The sequence below is a fragment of the Chanodichthys erythropterus genome, chromosome 7, assembly GCF_024489055.1.
Source record: "Chanodichthys erythropterus isolate Z2021 chromosome 7, ASM2448905v1, whole genome shotgun sequence".
NCBI lineage: Eukaryota > Metazoa > Chordata > Actinopteri > Cypriniformes > Xenocyprididae > Chanodichthys > Chanodichthys erythropterus.
The window spans coordinates 43,215,114-43,238,158 of record NC_090227.1 but is presented as its reverse complement, the minus strand read 5'-3'; the positions used below and the strand labels follow the sequence as shown (position 1 = coordinate 43,238,158).

The following is a 23,045-nucleotide window of genomic DNA, read 5'->3' as shown; positions in this document are numbered from 1 at the left end:
TATATAATCATAATATATTAATTAAAATGTAAATATATTATAAATAATAATAATAACAACAACAGTAATAATATTATAATATATACAATAAGCATTAATAAAATAATAAAATAATAATATTACATACACACATTACTCCAAATAACAATAAAAGACATGGATGCAGTCCTGAAAAACTTGAAATAAAGATTTTACCAGTGTGAGGAGGACACTTGGCTTCATTTTTTTCAGCACATCAGCAATCTGTGGAGAAAAGCTTTCATTAGAGTGGATAATTTAAACAAAACATCATGTGCTTCTAAAAATATCAGTGAAAACCCCTGGACGCCACTGACAGGAACACTAATGAACAAAAGCGAGGTGAGATTTCCTCATGAAAAGAGGAACCAGCGGTGGTGGCAGATATCTGACAGACACCTTAATGTCAACCAATGAAAGCATGAATCATCAATAATCTTCAGCCAGCGGTACTGTGTGAACAGGATGAGCAAAGCATTCTGGGAAAGAACACCTGAGCTGTCTTATGTGCTCCAAGGAGTGGATAAGAAGCATTTTAAACCCACAGGACGAATCAAACAGAGACTATTTTACCTCGGGGCAGATTTCTAAGCAGAATCCACATTTCTGCCTGATGCTTCACCCAAAAGCTCTGCAGAAATCCATGCAGACGACAGCAGCGCTGAATGTTAAAGGGATAGTTCATCATGTTTTGTTGTTCCAAACCTGTAAACTGTTATTTTTATGCATGGGCCACAAAGCATCTCATGCAAAAGCAATTATTTAAGAAAGGCCAGGCTCTATTATCCTCTTCTAATACAGCTGTCAGGAAAACAGATTGACCTATGACAACAGACTGAAGAGTAAATGAAGCTTTCAGCGCCTCTCTCCATCCTGAACGAATGAACCCAGCGAGAACATCAGATTAATGCCACGCAGGGGGCGAATGCTTAACGTTCCTTATCCAACAAATTACAAACATACCACGTCTAGAGAAAATGAGCTGAGGGACAGATCAGGAGATGTTTATGGAGTCAAAACAACATTTAAAATATTGTGCTTATGACAGCATCGACTATACATGCTGTATATATTACTCCAAAAAAATAAATAAAATCAAAACTAATCAGATTTTAAACCACTGGTAAAATCGGCTTTCAGTAAAACTTAAAGGGATAGTTCATCCAAAAATGAAAATAATCCCATGATTTACTCACGCTCAAGCCGTCCTAGGTGTATATGACTCTTCTTTCAGACAAACACAATCAGAGTTGTATTAAAAATATCCTGGCTCTTCCAAACTTTATAATGGTAGCCGAGATTTTGAAGCCCAAAAAAGTGCATTCAACCATCATAAAAGTAATCCATATGGAAGGTTAATAAAGGCCTTTTGGATATTCTTCTTACAAAAACACATCGCTTCGCTTCAGAAGGTCTCACTGAAGTCGTAAGGATTACTGTTATGATGGATGGATGTGCTTTTTTGGGTTTCAAAATCCCGACCCCCATTCACTAAAGCCATTATAAAGCTTGGAAAAGACAGGATATTTTTTGTAATACATGTCCGATTGTGTTCGTCTGAAAGAAGAAAGTCATATACACCTAGGATGGCTTGAGGGTGATTAAATTAAAGGGTTAGTTCACCCAAAAATGAAAATTATGTCATTAATTACTCGCCCTCATGTCGTTCCACAAATGTAAGACCTTCATTTATCTTCAGAACACAAATTAAGATATTTTTGATGAAATCCGAGAGGTATATGAAATCAATATAATCACTTTCAAGGTCCAGAAAGGTACTTAAGACATCGTTAAAACAGTCATGTGACTGCAGTGATTCAACCTTAATCCTTAAATAACTTGTTATTCATTTTTTCACAGCCAGATGGCGCCCACGGGCGGTAAACTCCGGTTTAGAGGTACTTAAACTACATTAAAAAAAACATGAACTAACAATGAACAATACTTCTACAGCATTTATTTAATGTTCATCTAAACATTTACTGACACATTTTTAAGATCAAAAGTTGCATCTGTTAATAACACATTTGCTAACACTTTAGTTTAGGGTCCAGTTCTCACTATTGCTTATTAGCATGCATATTACTAGGATATTGCCTGTTTATTAGTACTTATAAAGCACATATTAATGCCTTATTCTGCATGACCATATTCTACATCCCTTAAACCTACCCAATAACTTAACAACTACCTTGCTAACTATTAATAAGCAGTAATTAGGAGTTTATTGAGGCAAACGTCATAGTTAATAGTGAGAATTGGACCCTAAACTAAGTGTTACCCAAGCAGCTGCACTTAATTCTTCTTAAATGCATTATGTAGTCTTATAAAAATATAAAAGTGTATAATGTTTTTACAACAGCAGATGTGTAAGTTGCAGTTCCTTATAAAAGTTACTGACCAACCGACTAATAATTATTTGATTTTCTCAGCAAAACCTTTGTACCCGTAGATTAAATGTAGACGCTGTGCAGCAGCTGTACATCATCTTAACATTTCTGTGGTATAAATATTTTATTATTTTGCGAGCAGGCCAGGTTTGACTTATGACTCTGAAAGAAAGTCACAGGTTTGCAAATAAAAAAGTGCAAAAAAAAAAAATGTCAGGAACACTTTACAATAAGGTTAGGATTAATGCATTAGTTAAACTAACAGTGAACAATATATATATTGTACAGCATTTATTAATCTTAGATAATAAAACATTGGTTCATGTAAGTTCAACGTGCATTAACTAAATGTAACCTTATTTCAAAGTGTTACCGAAGTGTTTAAAATTAATATTTATATACAGCAAAATCCCCAGAGTTAAATCAGCTCTGCTCAGAGTACAGAAGCAGAGTTAAAGTTAATGAGATAATTAAGCAATTAATTCACTTGTAGTTCTTGTGTTTTTTATTTCTTCAGTGATTCTGCTTGTTAACAGCAGGTGTTCATCACTACTGTGCAATCATTACTTAATTAATTGCTTTATTATCTCACTAACTTTAACTCTGCTTCGGTGTTATTTTAACACTATTTAGAGAGGGACCATATGTACTCTGAGCAGAGTTGATTTAACTCTGGGGATTTCGCTGTGAAATATATATATATATACATGCATACATAAAATCTTGCACTTGGTCTTAAATGGATCAAAAGAATTGTGATAATTTTCTTAATTAAACCAAACATACTGAACTGATAGCAAAGGACTGAAATATCACATTAATCAGAGTTCTGAAAAATAAATAAATAAAACTGTTTTAAACAAATTGCTTAGTCCGAGCTTTTGTTGAGAAGACAGATTATTGAAGATAGATGAAGGAAAAAGTGACATGCAAGATTAATGGCCAAATTTTAAAACATTTTAACAAAAATCCGAGCTTAATTGAGTCTGGCGGCCATGTCAAACACCCTTCATTATTCAAATTTTATGAGTGATCAAGATTAATGGGCTCAAAATGTCAAAAAATCAATGTAAACAAAATCAATAGTGTTTTCATTTGACGTTCTCGCCTACTGGGCTGAATAGCAACACATATCAATGTAAGTGGAAAATTACTGTCATTAAAGCAATCAGTACGTGCCTGACTGAATATTATGGAGGAGCCGAGCAGCTGTGAGTGTGACGGGATCGGATCAGGACAAACGCCCGAGAACTGAACGTGTAACTCCAGCTGCTGCACTTGAACACAGACCAACTGCTCGTTGACAAAAAAATTAATTATCTGCAAAAAATACTCAAGACTAAATTAAGCGCAGTGCATCTCAGCTTAAAACACAATCTGACGCTGAAGTGGATCATTTATACACCACTAACATCACTAAACTGAATTGCAAAAATAATGTCAGGCTTCCTGAAATCTCCAATCTTCCACTGGATGGACAAAAAGATGCTAAAAAGACAACAGAGGAAATACGGAAATCGACATATGAATGACAACTGTATACATGTAGACACCCTGCAGCAGCTGTACATCATCTTTACCTTCCTGCATTATGAATATTTTATTATTTTGTGAGCAGGCAAGGTTTAACTTATGACTCTGAATTACTTATTTATCATTTAACATCATATCTGCATCAAATGCTATATTCATGACAAACTCAAGAGGAATAACACTGAAAATAATCATAATACACTGCAAAAAAATTGTGTTTTTGTCTTGTTTTCCAGTACAAACATCCATCTAAACATTCTGAAATCAGGATACATTTACTTGAGAATAAAAATGACAAAAGATGAAGAAAAAATATCAAAATGAAGTGAGTTTATGCTTAAAATATGAACAAATACCTGCCAATGTTGTCAGAAAAATAAACTTAATTCAAAAGAGAAAACAAGATAATTTGTCTTACTGCTTTGGCAGATATTTGTTCCTTGTTTTAAGCAAAAACTCACTTAATTTTGATACTTTTTTTTTTCAGTAAAAAAAGACTTAATTTGATTTAAGAATGTTTAGATATTTGTACTGGAAAACAAGACAAAAATACTAAGGAAGAACATCATTTTTTTGCAGTGTAACAATAATATTTCAATTAATTGTATACAATAACTTAATAATATCTCTACAAACGACAACAACAAAAACATAATAATTGAAATAATATCTTTGAAAACATATCTTTCAATTTGATATTTAATTTTCCCCTGGAGAAACTTTCTTAAAAAATGTCCATTAATGTACTTTATGAATAAAAACATGCAATAAAATATGCATAAATAACAAAGGCAATTCATCCCCTTCCTGTGTGACCAATTCAACATACAGTCTGGTCATTTCTATTTTAAAAATGAAAACAAATGCAAGGCATTTCATTTTTGATTTCTCATGAAACTGAAAGTAAGTCATACAGGTTTGTAAATAAAAAAGTGATTCCCACAGAAAAAAAAAAAAAAAAATAGTGGTAATAGTTATAATAAAGGTCTCATTTGTTAATATTAGGTAATACATTAGCAATCATGAACTAATATATTTTTACAGTATTTATTAATACTGCATTAACAGATACAGCCTTTGAATTTAAAAACAGAATTGCAAAAATAATGAAATCTCCAATACTCCATTGGTTGGCTCAAAATGAACAGCAAAAGGGAAAATCATCATATATTTGTTTTTGCACATTAAACTGAAGTTTGCATCATGTCAAGTTCACTCCTACGGCAGCGACAAACAAACCACGACAGTATCTTGTGATTAAATTCAACAAATGCAAAGACATGCACACAGTCCGACGGCTCTCAAAGTCATTCTTGCGTATATTATCTAGCAGCTGAGGGCAACAGCCGAAGACGGGGACGTTTTTGAATGTCAAAGACACTCAGCGTGTCGTGCATCCCGATGCGGCCCATCTCAGGGTCTGTTAGCGCTCGGGATTAAACACGGGGAGTTTGTGGGTGTTGTGTATTTGCCTTGGAGATTTCATTTGTTTTGTAAGATTACAGATATCTCCCTCTGTTTTCTGCTCCCAGCAGCTCTGTTTGCCTTCTCAAATGATCTGTTTAAGCAGCGCTGAGAGGAACCTCAGGAGAAGGTCATTAACGCTCACGCACACAAAGAGAAGAAAAGAGTTGAGGAGGGATTGCGATGCACTTGTGCATTCCAATGAAAAAGGGAAAACACAAAAATATCTTCTTCTTGTCATTACCTCCACTACACCAAAACAGTTCTTTCTGGTTCTCGAATCTGATTGGCTGAGAGCCGTGTGATATTCTAGTGATAACAGCACTCCTACCTTTTCACCGTTTGTATCACTTCGCTTGAAAAGCGACTGTCATGACAGCCGAGCAAATCTGCCGTAATTTCTACACTTGTTGTTCCACAAACTGTAGTTTTAAGTTTTTTTAGATGAGAATGTAGTTGTTTAGATCTGAATTATGTGACTTATATGTAATCATAGCGCTTATTTTGTTCAGACGTTTTCGGAGATGCGAGCTCCAGGCCGTTCAGTGCTCGAGTAGCTGCCGAGAACAGCTTCATCTCGGCCAGTGCTTCGTGGATTTGCCGCTGGCTCTTAAAGTGGTTTAAACATGAGATATAATTAATTTTGGGTACATAAAACAGGCAATCTTTGGTCTTATTAATCTATTTCTTGTTCCTGAACAAATTGAATCAGGCTATGTTAAATTTAATAATTACGTTTGACTGAATTGTACAACTGTGTTTATTATCTATTGTCATTTATAATGGCTGTTGTTGTTCAATAAATATTTTATATAAATAATATGTTATATTTGGTATTGAGAAAGGGTTCATTATGGATTAAGTTTAAAAAAGTTAAATTAAAACATTAAAACGCCTTTAGATGGCGGCAAACTTACGAGTGAATGAGTCGCAAGAGACTTTTAAATTGAAAGGGACTTTTATAAACAAAGAAAGTCAATTGAGTAAAAAAGACAAATACAAAGGTCCTCAGCAGACATTCAAACGAATTTTTATGATGGATATAATATTATCAACCTGAAGAATGAATGATATATGAGACTCGGGCTGCACGATTTATTGCAATTTTATCGCATGCGATTTGGCAAAAGCTGCGATTATTTTATGCGCAGCTTGTCAGAGCTGTACAGTTCTGTGATCAGTAGTAAATGCTTCTTCATCTGAAAGCCAGAGGGCGCTCTTGTGCAGAAACTGCAAATATGCCCTGCTGCCGAAGTAGAACACGCGTCATTCCACGAAATCCCATGCTATCGCTGTAGCTGAATAAACAGAAGATTGAATGTTTTGATTGATTAAACATGACTAATAAACACACGACTGCCTTATTCTGTCTAAGAAGCCACATCATCTCACAGAAGGACGCTCAACTGTCGTTATGCAGTGAGTTTGGATTAAAAACATGTAATTAAATGTTGTCTTAAATGCTTCTCATGTCTGGAAAGATGTTTTGATGCGTGTTGTTTTTTTTCAAATGCACATTATAAGCGATTCAAACTCTATTATAACATTATTTCTTATTTATTTACACACTCGTGATGATGAACCGTTGTATAAATGCAATATCACACTCGCAGCCGTGCAATATAGCCGTGTATCATCATGATGTGATTACCTACGGCCGAATGCTGATATACAGCCATATCGCACGGCTACAAGTGTGATATTGCTCATATAAATACCTTGTTATGCATCTGAAGTTACACTTTTCTTAAACATACTGTAGCATTCGTGCAGTGAGATTATAAAATACATTGAGACGTGATGAAAGATGTCCATCTGACAGGTCTACATCAACTGGAACATAATATATAGACTATTATCATAAATGTATCTTTTTAAATGGCTTTTGTTCTATTTGAACCTGAAAAATAAGCTGCAATTACAGTGTCAACTCTGAGACATTCTGACCTCGTCACACTGATGCACAATCGTTCACAATTACATTTCTAAATGAGGGTCATTTAGACAAAACTAAGAACAAAACATGCTTCATCATTTTATACAGTACATGTCATTCTGAAAACCTGTCAACTTAGGCAGGATGGGCATCACTGGACCAGCATGCATTGCAGAAGTACTCTCTTTTAAATTCAAGATTTAGATTCAATTTGAACTTCAATATAAATTGCTGTAGTTGCCGTCAACCAACTTTTAACTGAGCTCATACCAATGCATTGAAGGATTGCTTTTCATGTGATGAAGGACTGTCTAAAAATTTGGCCAAAATAATGCATCTTTGAAATGATTAAAAAATATGTACCATGAAGGCAATGTGTCACTTTGAATAAAAGCATCTGTCAAATGCATAAACATAAGTCATCTTTCTGCCTTTTGGAAAGGACTTAAAATGCTGTCTTGGAAGCTCACTTGATTCTGGAAGCAGAGCTCTTGACAAGCAAAAAGAAATAGAAAAAAACATCTTTGAGGGCATTTTAAAACATAGCGAATTATTCATAATGCAAGCATGACTGCTTTTCTACATGTGGAGAACTGACCCATGGCTAGAGGCGCCGATATCCCAGCTAACAACTCACAATTACACTTAAACTGCTGCATCTTAACATGCTGCGTGTGCTTGATACAGTTAGAGAAAAATAATTATCTTCCCAGAGTCTGCAGGGATCTAAATTGCTATATGCTCTCATTTAATTTATTCTGAGGATCTTCTTGCTGCCTTTAGGATTTTAAAATGTGAATTTCCTATAAAAGTTTTCATTAGTGCACTGACTTTTAACGAAATTTTGGTCAATCAGGATGGATAACCTGCTATCTAACTACTTTGTATTGAACGTGAGTGAAAAACTTAATTTGACCATTAAATCAGCACCAAAACTAATCACAAGCTAATCTAACTAATCACAAAATGACTAAATAAAATAAAAAAATTATAATATAAAACATATTATATATACATATTATGATTACTATTAGTATTGTATAAACATTAATATAATGAATTAATATTAATAAACAAAAATAACAACAACTACAATAATACAACAATTATAAATGACTAAAGATATAATATAAAATTATAATATGTATTTTTATTTTATTATAACAAAATAACAACTACAATAATATAAAATAAAAATAAGATGACTAAATAAAATAAATTATTATTTATTTTTTAAAATTATTATTATTATTATTATTATAGAAAATTAACAAACATATATATATATATATATATGTAATATTATAATATTTATTATAAAATAAATTAATATACCAATATTATAATATATACATGCAAAAGGTTTGTGTTTTTATATTATTAGTATTATTATATGGATTATATATAATATACAAAAAGTAATTAATTAATTAATTTGAATAAATAACAACTACAATATAATACAACAATAATAAAATGACTAAAGATATATTATAATACTAAATTATAATTAATACATGTTTTTATTATTATTTTAAAACAAACAATTATATATAATTTTAATTTATATATATATATATATATATATATATATATATATAAATATATATATATATATATATATATATATATATATATATATATATATATAGACATTTTCTATAATAAATATTATTTATTTTATAATAAATATTAGATTATTATATGCATTTTTATATTAGATTTTATATATTATATTATATTTTTATTTTATTTAGTCATTTTATTTTTATTTTATATATAATCTTCAGTTCCATCTGAACAAAACACTCATTTTAAAGAAATAAAGCCACCAAAAACTACAAACAAAACCGGCCCAGTTAGAAACCAGCTCAAGGCCACTAAAGGAACTTCATTATCTGCTTTATATAAGACAAATCTAATGAGGACAAATGAACGAGCACAAGAGATATTTAGCTGCATACTAATAAACGCAGTTATTTAAAGTCGAGCGCTACTCACGTCAGTGGTGTAATGCACCTCGTCTACGGCGTACTTCTCCTTGAAGTGTTCAGGCGGGTAGATCCTGTCGACACACACAGAAGGAAAGAGGTTTAATGAGAACTTCCTGTGGAGTGACGTACTGTGTTTTGATCCTTCTTGTTTTTACGTGATCAAACAAAATCTTCTCTTTTCACATTTTTAATGAGGGTCGTTTGGGGCTGATTATTCATGTGATTTTAAATGCATTGATAACTGATACTCTGGACAGAAGACTGGATTGAATCTTGATTCTGCTAATGGTCTCTGCAGGCCTCGGGCAATCAAGTAAATGGACTCTTGATGTCAAGTGTTTTTGAAAGTGAAGTATTCATGCAAACACACTCCAACCTCATTTTCAAATTGAACATCAATAACTTTGAGAGCTTTAATATAGAAACACGGCTGTAAAGTTTTCAAACATGCTTGGTTTTGCCCTTTGCTGGCATGGTGCAGAAAATAAGGATATTTGGGTTATAGACCATTCATTTTCTCTACAGAAAAACAGCTTTTATTCAGCATGGATGCATTAAATTGATCAAAAGTGACAGTAAAGACATTTATAATGTTACAAATAAAAGCTCTTTTGAACTTTCTATTCATTAAAGAATCCTGAAAAACCAAATGCATCATGGTTTCCACAAAAATATGAACTGCTTTCAACATTGATAATGATTAGAGAAGTTTCTTGAGCAGCAAATCATCATATTAGAATGATTTCTGAAGGATCATGTGACACTGAAGACTGGAGTAATGATGCTGAAAATTCAGCTTTGATCACAGGAATAAATTATATTTCACTATATATTCACATAGAAAACAGCTGATTTACATTATAATAATATTTCACAATTTTTATCCTATCCACTATCATTATATATACAGTACATTTATTAAAAACTATATAATTAGTTTTTAATTTTATATAATAATAATGATAGTGAATAGGATAAAAATTGTGAAATATTATTACAATGTAAATCAGCTGTTTTTTTATATATACAAACAAAATAAAAATAATATATTATAATATTTATTATAAAATAAAATATTTACAACAATATTAAAATATATACATGCATAAAAATGAATAAATAAGGTTATATATATATATATTTTTATACATATATTATTATTATATGAATTATATATTATATAAAATAAAAAAATTGTAATTAATAAATTAATATGAATAATAACATCAACAACTAAACTAATAATACAACAATAATAAAATGACTAAAGATATTATAATATAAAATTATAATTAATACATGTATTATTGCTATATAAAATTAATATAAATTATAAATATAATTGTATTTTTTTGACAAAATAACAACAAATACAATAGTATAAAATAATAACAATAAAATTATATATAATTGTTTATATATATAGTAATATTTTTGTAATATTTTTAAAATATAATTATTTTATAATATTATATTCATTTTTATATTATATTTTATATATTCTTTTATATATTCTTCTTCATATATATATATGTTCCATCTGAACAAAAACACTCGTTTTAAAGAAACAAAGCCATCAAAAACTACATACAAAACCATTATTATAAATCATAATAATATTTCACAATGTTTAGAGTATTTTTGATCAAATAAACGCAACATTGGTGAGCAGAAGACACTTCTCAAAAACATTCAAACTTTCCTGACCCCAAACTTTTCAATCTGTGTGGTTTTAGCTTCAATTTTTAGAAAACTAGTGTTTAATTCCTCAATAAGAGCTAAACGACCAACAATCCTGAAAAGATACACAAACCAGAGAAAAAGTTTGAAGCATTATACAGTAAATGATGTAACTGAGTGACCTAAAACTACTGTCTATTTGAATATTATTATTAAATCACAATCTATGACTTGTCAATAATTTGTATTGTATTGTAATGGCTGATTTGATTACTGTAGGATGAAGAATTCATTCATTCCCTCAGAAATGTGTTTAAATCACAACGTACAATGCTGCGATTCATCTCAGAGCTGGTTGGTTTGGTTCAAGGCTTAGATCTCTTTACTAATGAATTTTTTAAATCCCTATGGAGAAAATGAATGAGATAAATATGTGTGAAACCTGCAGCAATCATTCGCGTCTGTAGCACAAACAGTGAAGGACGAGTGTCGTGCTGAAGAGTGATTTTAAAGGTCAGGGTTTGAGCAAATCATTAACTCCAGCGTGAGCACTAGTAATAGCGATGCTTGTCTTAACACCACTAATTATGTAATTAATTATGCATTAAGCTGTTAAATAAATGTAAAGGCATTAACCCAATGTAATTGATCTCACATGCAGGTTTACATGTCACGGCAATAACGCACATCATGACATCCAGAAACACTGTAATACCAAGAAAAACAGTGTGGGGTCACTGATCACAACAGCCGCGAAAACAAGCCCATCAGAAGAGCTGCTGACCCGAGACGCCCCGAACCCCAAATCCTGTAACTAACTCATCAGATGAACTGGGAAACCACAGCCGCATGTATTAGATCAGGACGGCTTATCCAGCATGAACAGGAAGAGAATTTACCGCAGCACCTTTGAAAGGAAGGTTTAAAAAGCAGGCTGATTTCAAAGCTCGACAGCAAACTCCGACTGCACCGTCCGGCTCAAAGCGGATCTCTTTACACTTCCGACTGCTTCAATAACACATCATAACCGCAAGGCTTTTATGAGTCCCAGAACATTTCAGAGCTCCATTTTCATGCCTGCCTGTTTTCACATTATGAGGAGGATTGGGAGAGGATGTTTCTGTTCATATTATAATATATATTACATTTTATATATATATATATATATATATATATATATATATATATTACATTTTATATATATATATATATATATATATATATATATATATATATATATATAGTAAAAATGTTTCTGTTATCAAAGCTGAATTTTCAGCATCATTACTCCAGTCTTCAGTGTCACATGATCCTTCAGAAATCATTCTAATATGATGATTTGCTGCTCAAAAAACATTTCTGATTATTATTAATGTTCAAAACAGTTGTGCTGCTTCAGATTTTTGTGGACAATACATATATGTGTGTGTGTGTGTGTGTGTATATATATATTTATTTCTATCAAAAGTTTGGGCACGTTTGCTATTTTTCAATGTTTTTTAAAAATGTCTCTTCTGCTTATCAAGGCTGCATTTATTGGATCAAAAATACAGAAAAAACAGTAAAAATGTGAAAAATTATTACAATTTAAAATAATGGCTTTCTATTTTAATATACTTTAAAATATAATTTATTTTCGTGATGCAAAGCTGAATTTTCAGCATCATTAAACCCAGTCTTCAGCGTCACATGATCCTTCAGAAATCATTCTAATATGTCGTGGTGCTTAATATTTTTTTTTTATAACCTGTGATACTTTTTTTTATAGGATTCTTTGATGAATAAAAATTAAAATGAACAGCATTTATTTAAAATAGAAATCTTTTCTAACAACATACACTACCGTTTGAGGTTAGTCTTTTTTTGTGCGTGAAATAAATCAATACTTTTATTCAGCAAGGGTGTGTTAAATTGATAAAGTTATAGTAAAGACTTATTGTTAGAAAAAAATTACAACATTGATAATAAATCATCATATTAGAATGATTTCTGAAGGATCATGTGACACCAAAGACTGGAGTAATGATGCTGAAAATTCAGCTTTGAATCGCAGAAATAAATTGCATTTTAAAGTACATTAAAAATGAAAGCCATTATTTTAAATTGTAATAATTTTTCACAATATTACAATTTTTTTGTATTTTTTATAAAATAAATGCAGCCTTGATGAGCAGAAGAGTCTTCTTTCAAAAACATTAAAAATAGTAATGTGTCCCAACTTTTGCCCAGTGCAGTATATATAAAATCACTGAGGGTCTCAGAAGCAAACAGAGAAATACATTCCAGTGAAACTATACAGAGTCAGGAAAATAAACCGTTTGCTGACTCCACACATTTTCAAGGCAATCATATCAGCAGACATCAGTAAGCATGAAAAGTACACATGCACATCTGAATTCACCCATCTGAGAGAATGAGAGAGTCACTCACTCGCCCATCCATGTGGCGTAGCTCTCCGGCAGCTTGGGAACAAACAGGATGGATTTCTTGGAGTTCACGTCGATGGCGCCAAAGCAGTCGGCCTCCGTCACACCGAAGGTCCAGTGGAAAAACGACTCCTGCAGAGCAACACATCTGACTCAGCGAGAGGTTTAAGAGCCTCTTCTGTACATAAAACAGGGCAAAGTGGCTCATTTCCATACATACACATGTGCAACCGTGTTTCTATGGACTGTATTCCTGAAATGAGTCATAACACAGAGAGCATTCAGTGTTATTAATTCAAATGGTTAATAATGCCACGGCTGACTCAATCTGGAGATATTGTTTGTGCTCTGAAATTGTTTGTGCCTTTAGGCCTGAAACACATGCAAACACTAAACTATGCAAGCTTGATTTCATGCATTGCTGTGCTACGAAATGTGCCAGAATACAATTCATAATGCAACACACTGCACACAATGCATTTTTATCACTGTAGCAAGAGGAGCTGTAGTGGACAGTGACATAAGCGGTCAGTTTTGGCTATTGTTGAGTTTGAAGAGGATCTCGCTGCGCTAACAAGAAAAGAAGATAATAAAAGTTGAGTAGAACAAAATGAATTTTAAAGAAAGCCCTATAAGTGGCTTTCTTTAAATTAAATCAATTAATATTTTTTTTTCAGATATTAATTAATAAATACATATATAATAAAGAATAATAAAATTATAAATAATTTAAGAAATTAAAATATAAAAGTTATATTACAAATATTATTTAAATAAAATAAACAAATCAAATTAAAATAATTTAAATATTTTAATTTAATTTATTTTAATTTAATATAATTTATTTAATTTTAATTTAATTTAAAATATTTTAATTTGTTTTAAATTATTAATATTTTACTTAAATTTATTTTAATATAATTTTATTGTATTTTAATTTAAAATTAAATTTAAAAAAATAAATTACAATAAAATAATTCAAATTAAAATAATTTAATTAAATATTTTATTTTATTTTATTTTAATATAATTTATTTTATTTTAATATAATTTATTTTAATTTAATTTAAAATATTTTAATATTTTTAAAGAAAAAAATAAATAAAATATTAATAAATTTTCTTAAAAATATTAAATATTTTAAATTAAATTAAAATAAAATAAAATTTAAATAAAATATTAATACATTTATTTTATTTTAATTTAGTTTAAAATTAAATTTAAAAAATAAAAATAAAATATTTTTATTTAAATTAAAATAATTTATTTTTATTTAATTTGAATTTTTTAATTTAATTAAAAGTTCAAATAAAATATTCAAATAAAAAATTAAATAAATTAAAATAAGATAAAACAAAAATTAAATTAAAAATAAATGAAAACTTAAAATTAAGATTAAAATTAAATTGCATTTGGCAGATGCTTCTATCCAAAGTAACTTCAAGGAGTTTTCACAGAGCCAATAATATTTAAATTATACAGTGCCAGGTTTATAGATTAAGAAGCAAGCTAGAGAAGAGTAGAAATTACACTGCACAGAATATTTTTTAATTATTTCTTTGTTAGTGTGTAAGTGTATTGGTCTAAGAATAAATAAACTTTTGATTATTAATATGCATTCCTCTCCTATCATTCATCTCCTCTGGTGTATGACTGCGTTGCATTTCTTTGAACTGCATTTCACTAAATGTATCTTGTATCATTGCGATTCAACATCCTGTGGGTTGTGGCCAATTTATTTCAAATTCACACTCATGAATAAAAAGCAGTCACTCTTCAGTTGGGCGAGATCTCCAGCAGAGGCTGAACGGCTCGCTCTCGAACACGATCAGATAACCGCAGTCTCTCATCCACAGAGGATGATTCCTTTGTGCTCAAGTGATTTTATTGTCTTGAGTGCATTACAGAGTTCACGTTCTGTACGGATTGTGTAATGGAGCAGTAAAATAAAATCACCGGAGGACACGCACACATTAACGAGCAGAAACCGTGCACAATTAGAAAAGTGCCACGAATCTGATTCAAATTAGAAACGTGCAAGTTAACACTTCAAAAAGAAGGCAAAAACTACAACACAAGACAAGCAAATTAATGGTTATGAATTATTTACAGTTAAATTATGATGAAAGCAGGAAGGCCTCAAGTAATAAACATCACAACAAAATCGCAAGACTCGCTCCATGAGATACCGGCGCGCAATCTCTGCCAAACAACACAGGATGTGGACGTTTTTGTAGCTAATGAATGAGAAACACGCTCCTCATTATGTTCAATCAACTTATGTAAATGCGGTAAATTACGAGGCTCTATCAGACACCCAACCGGAGCGCTGAAATAAAAGGTCTGAACTCGCACGCCTCTTGCCAACACAAATTACCATTTAGCATAACACAAACAAGAGCACCACTTACGAACCGGTATAATAGGAAGACAAACACTCAATAATCATTTAGAAATGAAACCTCAGAGTCATCGAGATGTTTCTCGTCAATGCACGATGCATGCAGCACTTTTTGTTAGCTGTAGTGGTGATGCATGAAAACGTGCCATCTATGCTTGCAATCAGACGTCCACTGCTGTGACCAGGACGAGGTTTGGCTGGTTAGTACAGTCCAGCTTTATTCTCCATTGGCAGATATTCAAAAGTCACATAAATCAGGTATCATTTTGGAAGTGACCATTCTTTAGGCTCGTAAAACTGCATCTGAGTCTCTAAAGTCTGAAGTAAAAAGTGGTAACACTTTACAATAAGACTACATTAGCTAATAATGAGCGATGCATTTGTTGGCAGTATTTATTCATCTTTGTTAACCGTTCATTGTTAGTTCAAGTTAGCTAAGGTGCATTAAATTAGATTAAATAACAAATAAAACATTTAGGACTGTCATGATCAGAAATTTGTGCTGACAATTGATTGTCATACAAATAACTGCGATCTTTAATGCTGTGAAACTTAATGTTTATATAATTTATAATATAATATAATATACTTTTTTTGTTACTTGGAATTGTATATAATTGAAAATTATAAAATTGTCCCATATGATTTACTTTAATGCTGTGAAAACTAACATTTATATATAATATAATATAATATAATATAATATAATATAATATAATATAATATAATATAATATAATATAATATAATATAATATAATATAATATAATATAATATAATATAATATAATATAATATAATATAATATATTGTTTGTTACTTTGTATATAATAATAGAAAATTATAATAAAATAAGACCATATGATTTACTTTAATGCTGTGAAAATTAATATAATATAATATAATATAATATAATATAATATAATATAATATAATATAATATAATATAATATAATATAATATAATATAATATAATATATTGTTTGTTACTTTGTATATAATAATAGAAAATTATAATAAAATAAGACCATATGATTTACTTTAATGCTGTGAAAATTAATATAATATAATATAATATAATATAATATAATATAATATAATATAATATAATATAATATAATATAATATAATATAATATAATATAATATAATATAATATATTGTTTGTTACTTTGTATATAAAAATAGAAAATTATAATAAAATAAGCCCATATGATTTACTTCAATACTATGAAAATTAAAGTTTATATAATATAATATAATATAATATAATATAATATAAAATAATATAAAATAATATAATATAATATAATTATAATATAATATAATATAATAAAATATAATATAATATAATATAATATAATATAATATAATATAATATAATATAATATAATATAATATAATATAATATAATATTTTTATTACTTGGAATTGTATATAATTATATTAGAAAATTATAATAAAATAAGCCCATATGATTTACTTTAATGCTGTGAAAATTAACATTTATATAATATAATATAATATAATATAATATAATATAATATAATATAATATAATATAATATAATATAATATAATATAATATAATATAATATAATATAATATAATATAATATAATATAATTTTTGTTACTTTGTATATAATAATAGAAAATTATAATAAAATAGGCCCATATGGTTTACTTTAATGCTGTGAAAATTAATATAATATAATATAATATAATATAATATAATATAATATAATATAATATAATATAATATAATATAATATAATATAATATAATATAATATAATATAATTTTTGTTACTTTGTATATAATAATAGAAAATTATAATAAAATAGGCCCATATGGTTTACTTTAATGCTGTGAAAATTAACATTTATCTAATCTAATCTAATCTAATCTAATCTAATCTAATCTAATCTAATCTAATCTAATGTAATCTAATGTAATATGATATAACAATATAATATAATATGATAACAAGACATGATATAAAACAATGTGATTAAACCAACAAGCCTGCATTTTATATGAAGGAAGACCTTTGACTATCTTTGTGTGTTTTTTTCTCCCTTCCACACCGGAATAGGAGACACAATATTGTGCATTTGATGGAATTTCTTTAAAATTAAATTATTTGGATTGAAAAGTGCACACTTATTGTGGTTATCTCGAATAATTGCAATTAGATCGAATAACCACAACCAGACACTTAATCGACAATCGCAACAGGCCTAGTATTAGCAAATGTTGAAATTACCATGAACTAAGATTAATAAACACTTTAGAAGAATTTTTCATTGTTAGTTCATGTTAACAGCACCTGTCTGAAGATCTCGTCGGTGTCGGTGCAGTATCTCTGCTTCTGCTCTCCTCCCTGAAGAAGCACCACAGATCCAGCCTTCAGATCCTTCTCAGCTTTCAGGCCTCGACACAAACGCTCTCGGTTTTCTGCAAACAGGGCGGCCGATACTCTCAGGGTATCATTTCCCAGCCAATACACTGCCTTCCTGTCATAGTCAACACAGAAACACACATGTTATTCACATAAAACACTGCAAATCAAGAACTTTAACCACAATGAAAGGCCCTTTCCCTTCTACTCATTCAGATGGCATTAATTGTTGTTCATTTTAGCTACAAAGAAGTACATATCTTGATCAAAAAGAGATGAAACTAAAATCTTTATGACTGTTACGCAAGAGCTGGATTTGATCCCATGATAACAGGGAAGAATTCTTTCTGCAGGAACAGCTGAAAAACATTATGACCGCAGGCGAAACTTAAAGGGATATTCACATCTTTTATAAATACGTATGCTGCTATTTAAAGTTTTGAACACCTTCTTGCTGCTTTTTTGCTGTTTATAATAACTACATCTGTCAAGATCCAAAAAAAGCAACATGAACGTATCAAAGTTTCATTACAGCAATGCTTCTGAATTTCTGTCTGTTCCTCAATCAAAAGCAACTTATTATTCTCTGTTTACCTCCATCCATCATTCTCAATGTTCAGATTAAAAGAAATCCATATCAGAAATAGACACGTGCCGATATTCGGCAATACGATTTATCACAATAATGAATATGCGCGATATTGTTATCGTGGGCACCTCAAAATACCGTAAATAATTATTTATTACGAATTATTTAAATTTTATATTACATTTTACTTTACCCATCAACCATATAAATAGCACAATGCTGCGTGCACTATGTAAACAATCCCAACATGCATGAGAAGCACATGGCGTTCACTCTCTGACAGCAGAGGGCGCTGATGGAACAGCAGAAATACAGCGGTTACCCCGGAATTATAGCAATTATAATATGCTATAATTCCTTTATTATAGCATTTATTAATCTTAGTTAATCTTAATTAATCTTAGGACCTAAAACTAACAATAAGTTACATTTTTTAACCATTATTAACAAAAAATAATACATTCTGTAACAAATGTAGCTATTGCTCATTCTGAATCTTAGTTAATGCATTACCTAATGTTAAATAAAAAGACCTTATATAGTGTTACTTGTTGTTCTTTATAATTCTTTTGCACTTTAATCTGTTTTTATTTTTTATTGTACTGTTTTATTGTATTTAAATGTTATTTTTGTTATAAGAAATAGAGTCCTTAAACCTGTTATACTATGACAACACTATTTTTTGCAACTTATTTCAATATCATGATAACACCGTGATAAAAGCTTCAGCAATTATCGCAACATGAAAATTTGATGCCGTCAGAAACAGATTTTGCTTTTGATTATACTCTTTTTACACCCTCAGATGCAACTTTCTCATATAATCTAACATTAAAATCACGCTCATGCTTGGCTAAAAGGAAGACAATGCTCTTTATCACTGATAGTGTGTGTAAAGATTAACAGTGATCATGGGCGTCTGTACAGTACGTGGTCAAAGGTCACAACTTACATTCGTGAACCTTTTACATGCTCACTCCTGTTTAATCACCCGTCCTGATAAAAAGAGGATAAATGTACAGTCAGCAGGTCATTATCACAAAATAAACCCCAGCAGGATGATCAGTAGATGAAGCAGAGAGGCCTGCTATCAGCCTGAGGGGTTATTTTATGATAATGACAGGCACATTATTCTGCTTATTACATTTTAAAAATACCAGATGGACATGAACTATGATATTTGAGTTGCAAGTAGTGGTTCAGATTTGCTTCATAAGAGGAATTTTTTTTTTTTTCTTTCTTTCTTTCTTTTTTGGAAGAAATTAATATTTTTTTTTCAGCACGGATGTGTTAAATTGATAAAAAGTGATTTATATTGTTAGAAAATATTTCTATTTTGAATAAATGCTGTTCTTTTTGACTGTTTATTCATCAATGAATCCTGAAAAAATATTAAGCAGCACAACTGTTTCCAACTTTGATAATAACTGAGTATCAAATCATCATTAGAATGATTTCTGAATGATTATGTGTCACAAAAGACTGGAGTAATGGCTGATGAAAATTCAGCTTTGCATTACAGAAAAAAATATATATTTTAAAGTATATTAAAATAGAAAACCATTATTTTAAATTGTAATAATATTTCACAATATTACTGTTTTTTTCTGTATTTTGATCAAATAAATGCAGGCTTGATGAGCATAAGAGACTTCTTTCAAAAACTTTAAAAATAGTAATGTTTCCAAACTTTTGAATTGTAGTGTATATAATAATAATAATAATAATAATAATAATTCAATGCAAATTTGATCTCTGAATGCCATAAATGACCAATCAGAACCAAAAATATACTAAGACATGCAATAAAATCAGTTATTTTTGCATTTTGCATATTTGTGTCAAAAGCAGGCCTTAAAAAAATAATATACTTCATATATAATTGTTTTAAACAACATTTTATAGACATTCTGACACTACTGAAATGTGTAATATACAAACAAACACATGAGCATTGAAATGAGCTGCAGAAATCGATTATAAATGTTACATTTATAAGGAAATGATGACCTTTTGCATATATTTAAACTAAAACTTTGATGATAAAACAAAGTTCAAACTGGTCAACTTTCACTTACTTATCTAGCATCGCTCCTTTACCATGGTATTACTACAGTACGATCTTGTAAGGGAACCTACACCACCCAAAATCAACTAAAAGCATTGTTTATTCGCAAAACAGCACAGAAACAAAAGCTGAGACGCCAATTAAAGAAGAAAAAATACAAAAACATCTAAGAGAAACCTTAAACGCGCATCTGCATGTAAAACACCGAGCTCTGCGCATGCGCAGGAGTAAACACCTCTGCATGCGTTTAATGTTGCGTGATTATGAATAAAATAAATATCCAGAATAAAATTAAAACACTGGAAACTCACTGCTGTGAGGATGCCATGCTGCTGCTGCTCAGCTGAGAGATCGAGTGAGTCATGTGATCAAGAGCAGCTGATCACTGCGCGCGTGCACTCGATCACATGACCGCGCTTTTTCCGAGTGTTGCTCAATGCTCGTGAGACTGATGACTAGAGAAGTTACTGCACAGATATTATCCTTCAAAACATACTGAACCTGTTCAGTGCAGTCAAACTCATTTTAATTTTGTCATAGAGCACCACAAAATGTCAGATGTATTGCTTTAAGGTAATTTGATACAATATAGTCAATACATTAACATTTATTTGATGTCAGAATGTGTATATTGAGTAGATTAGATTCTTCTGTAATATTTAAGTATTTATTAAATATAACTGAAATTGATTTAATATAAACTTCTATAGGTGGATATTAATATCATGTTGTGTGTGAATACATATTAATGACTTATATTGAAAAGTGAAAATGCATTTGCACAACTCTTACAGCATTTCAGTTTACTATTATATTTACAGTCAACATGAAATCAAAATTGACTGTCTAAGTACATGTTCCTGGTTTTATTATGCACAATTTATCAGTCCACTTTATTCTATAAAAAATAATGCTGGTTAAAGGTGCAATATGTAAGTTTTTTGCAGTAAAATATCCACAAACACTATAGGCCAGTGTTATATATTTTGTTCACTTGAGTACTTACAATATCCCAAATGTTTGCAACTATTTGTAAATCGTGAGAAAATTGCAGTTTTAACCAAGTCTCCGGAACGTGTGAGGAGTCGCCTGTCAATGGCGTCATTCCCGCGTTACCCTCGGTTTCCGGTTTTATTTTGTAGAAACCATGGAAATACCAAAGACGCTTTAATATTTACATGTTTTAATAGACAAGGGAACAACTGTTTTGATATATTTATAGACAGAAAACTAATTATTGTTATATAGCTCAACACATTTAGTCTTGATTTTTTGCGAGTCTCATGCTTTACCATGCCTCAGAGAAAAACACTATTTTGTAAAGTAGCTAACATAGCATAATCAGATGCAGCTTTATTTTTAGTAACAGTAATACAGCATTTTCTCCATCATACGATACGTTTTAAATTTAATTGCATGCCATTTATCAACACAATCATCCAGCATTTAATATGATATTGTAAAATCGATCAATCTTACTGCAGTGTGTAACAGTGTCTCACAGCAGCCGCCGAGCGAACGCTCAGAGTAACGTTATAACATCATTTTCAACACTCTCAAATGTATCTAATATGATAAACAGAGCTGCGTTACCTCATACTCATGACCGGAAAAGCGGCAGCGGCGCCGGCGACTGTGTCATAATAAAAGTCCCGCTGCTCGTGAGGCGTGTGTTGATCAATCGCTCCAGCTCCTCGTTCAGCTCCACAACACTCGCTCCTGCTCTGCTTCATACTACAGTAACGTTAATAATCGTGGCTTACAGAATTAAAACGGGTTGTGAATGTGTTTTCTTGTTAACTTTGTGAACATTAAGGCTGTCTATGGAGGGACAGAAATCTCTCAGATTTCATTAAAAAGATCATCGTTTGTGTTCTGAAGATGAACAAATGTTTTGCAGCTTTGGAACAACTTGAGGGTGATTAATTAATGACAGAATTTTAATTGTCGGGTGAACTAACCCTTTAAAACGAGCGCTCAATACTCAGCCTACTCTGGTGTCTTTTGTTGGGTGTAAAACATTCTATAAACCACCGCATTAAACCATAACAGAGCAAAACCATCTGTTAAAATGAGTTTTTCATCTTTCATTGGTTCATAATTTCTCTGAACGTAACACAGCGATGGCGCTTTGAGCCCGAGAGAGGT

At 30.4% G+C, this 23,045-nt stretch overlaps 1 protein-coding gene across 1 annotated transcript in view; it reads right to left on the bottom strand.

Moving 5' to 3' along the window:
- Positions 1 to 21,344, bottom strand: part of LOC137023486 (xaa-Pro dipeptidase-like) — a 73,672-nt gene extending 52,328 nt beyond the window's left edge. Inside the window, exons 1-5 of the mRNA XM_067390659.1 lie at positions 21,209 to 21,344; positions 18,169 to 18,355; positions 13,446 to 13,573; positions 9,343 to 9,406; positions 196 to 243 (exon numbers count right to left, since the gene is read on the bottom strand). Coding sequence (XP_067246760.1) covers positions 196 to 243; positions 9,343 to 9,406; positions 13,446 to 13,573; positions 18,169 to 18,355; positions 21,209 to 21,261 — 480 coding nt within the window. The 5' untranslated portion in view covers positions 21,262 to 21,344. The remainder of the gene's footprint in view (positions 1 to 195; positions 244 to 9,342; positions 9,407 to 13,445; positions 13,574 to 18,168; positions 18,356 to 21,208) is intronic.
- Between the last annotated feature and the right edge of the window lie 1,701 nt (positions 21,345 to 23,045).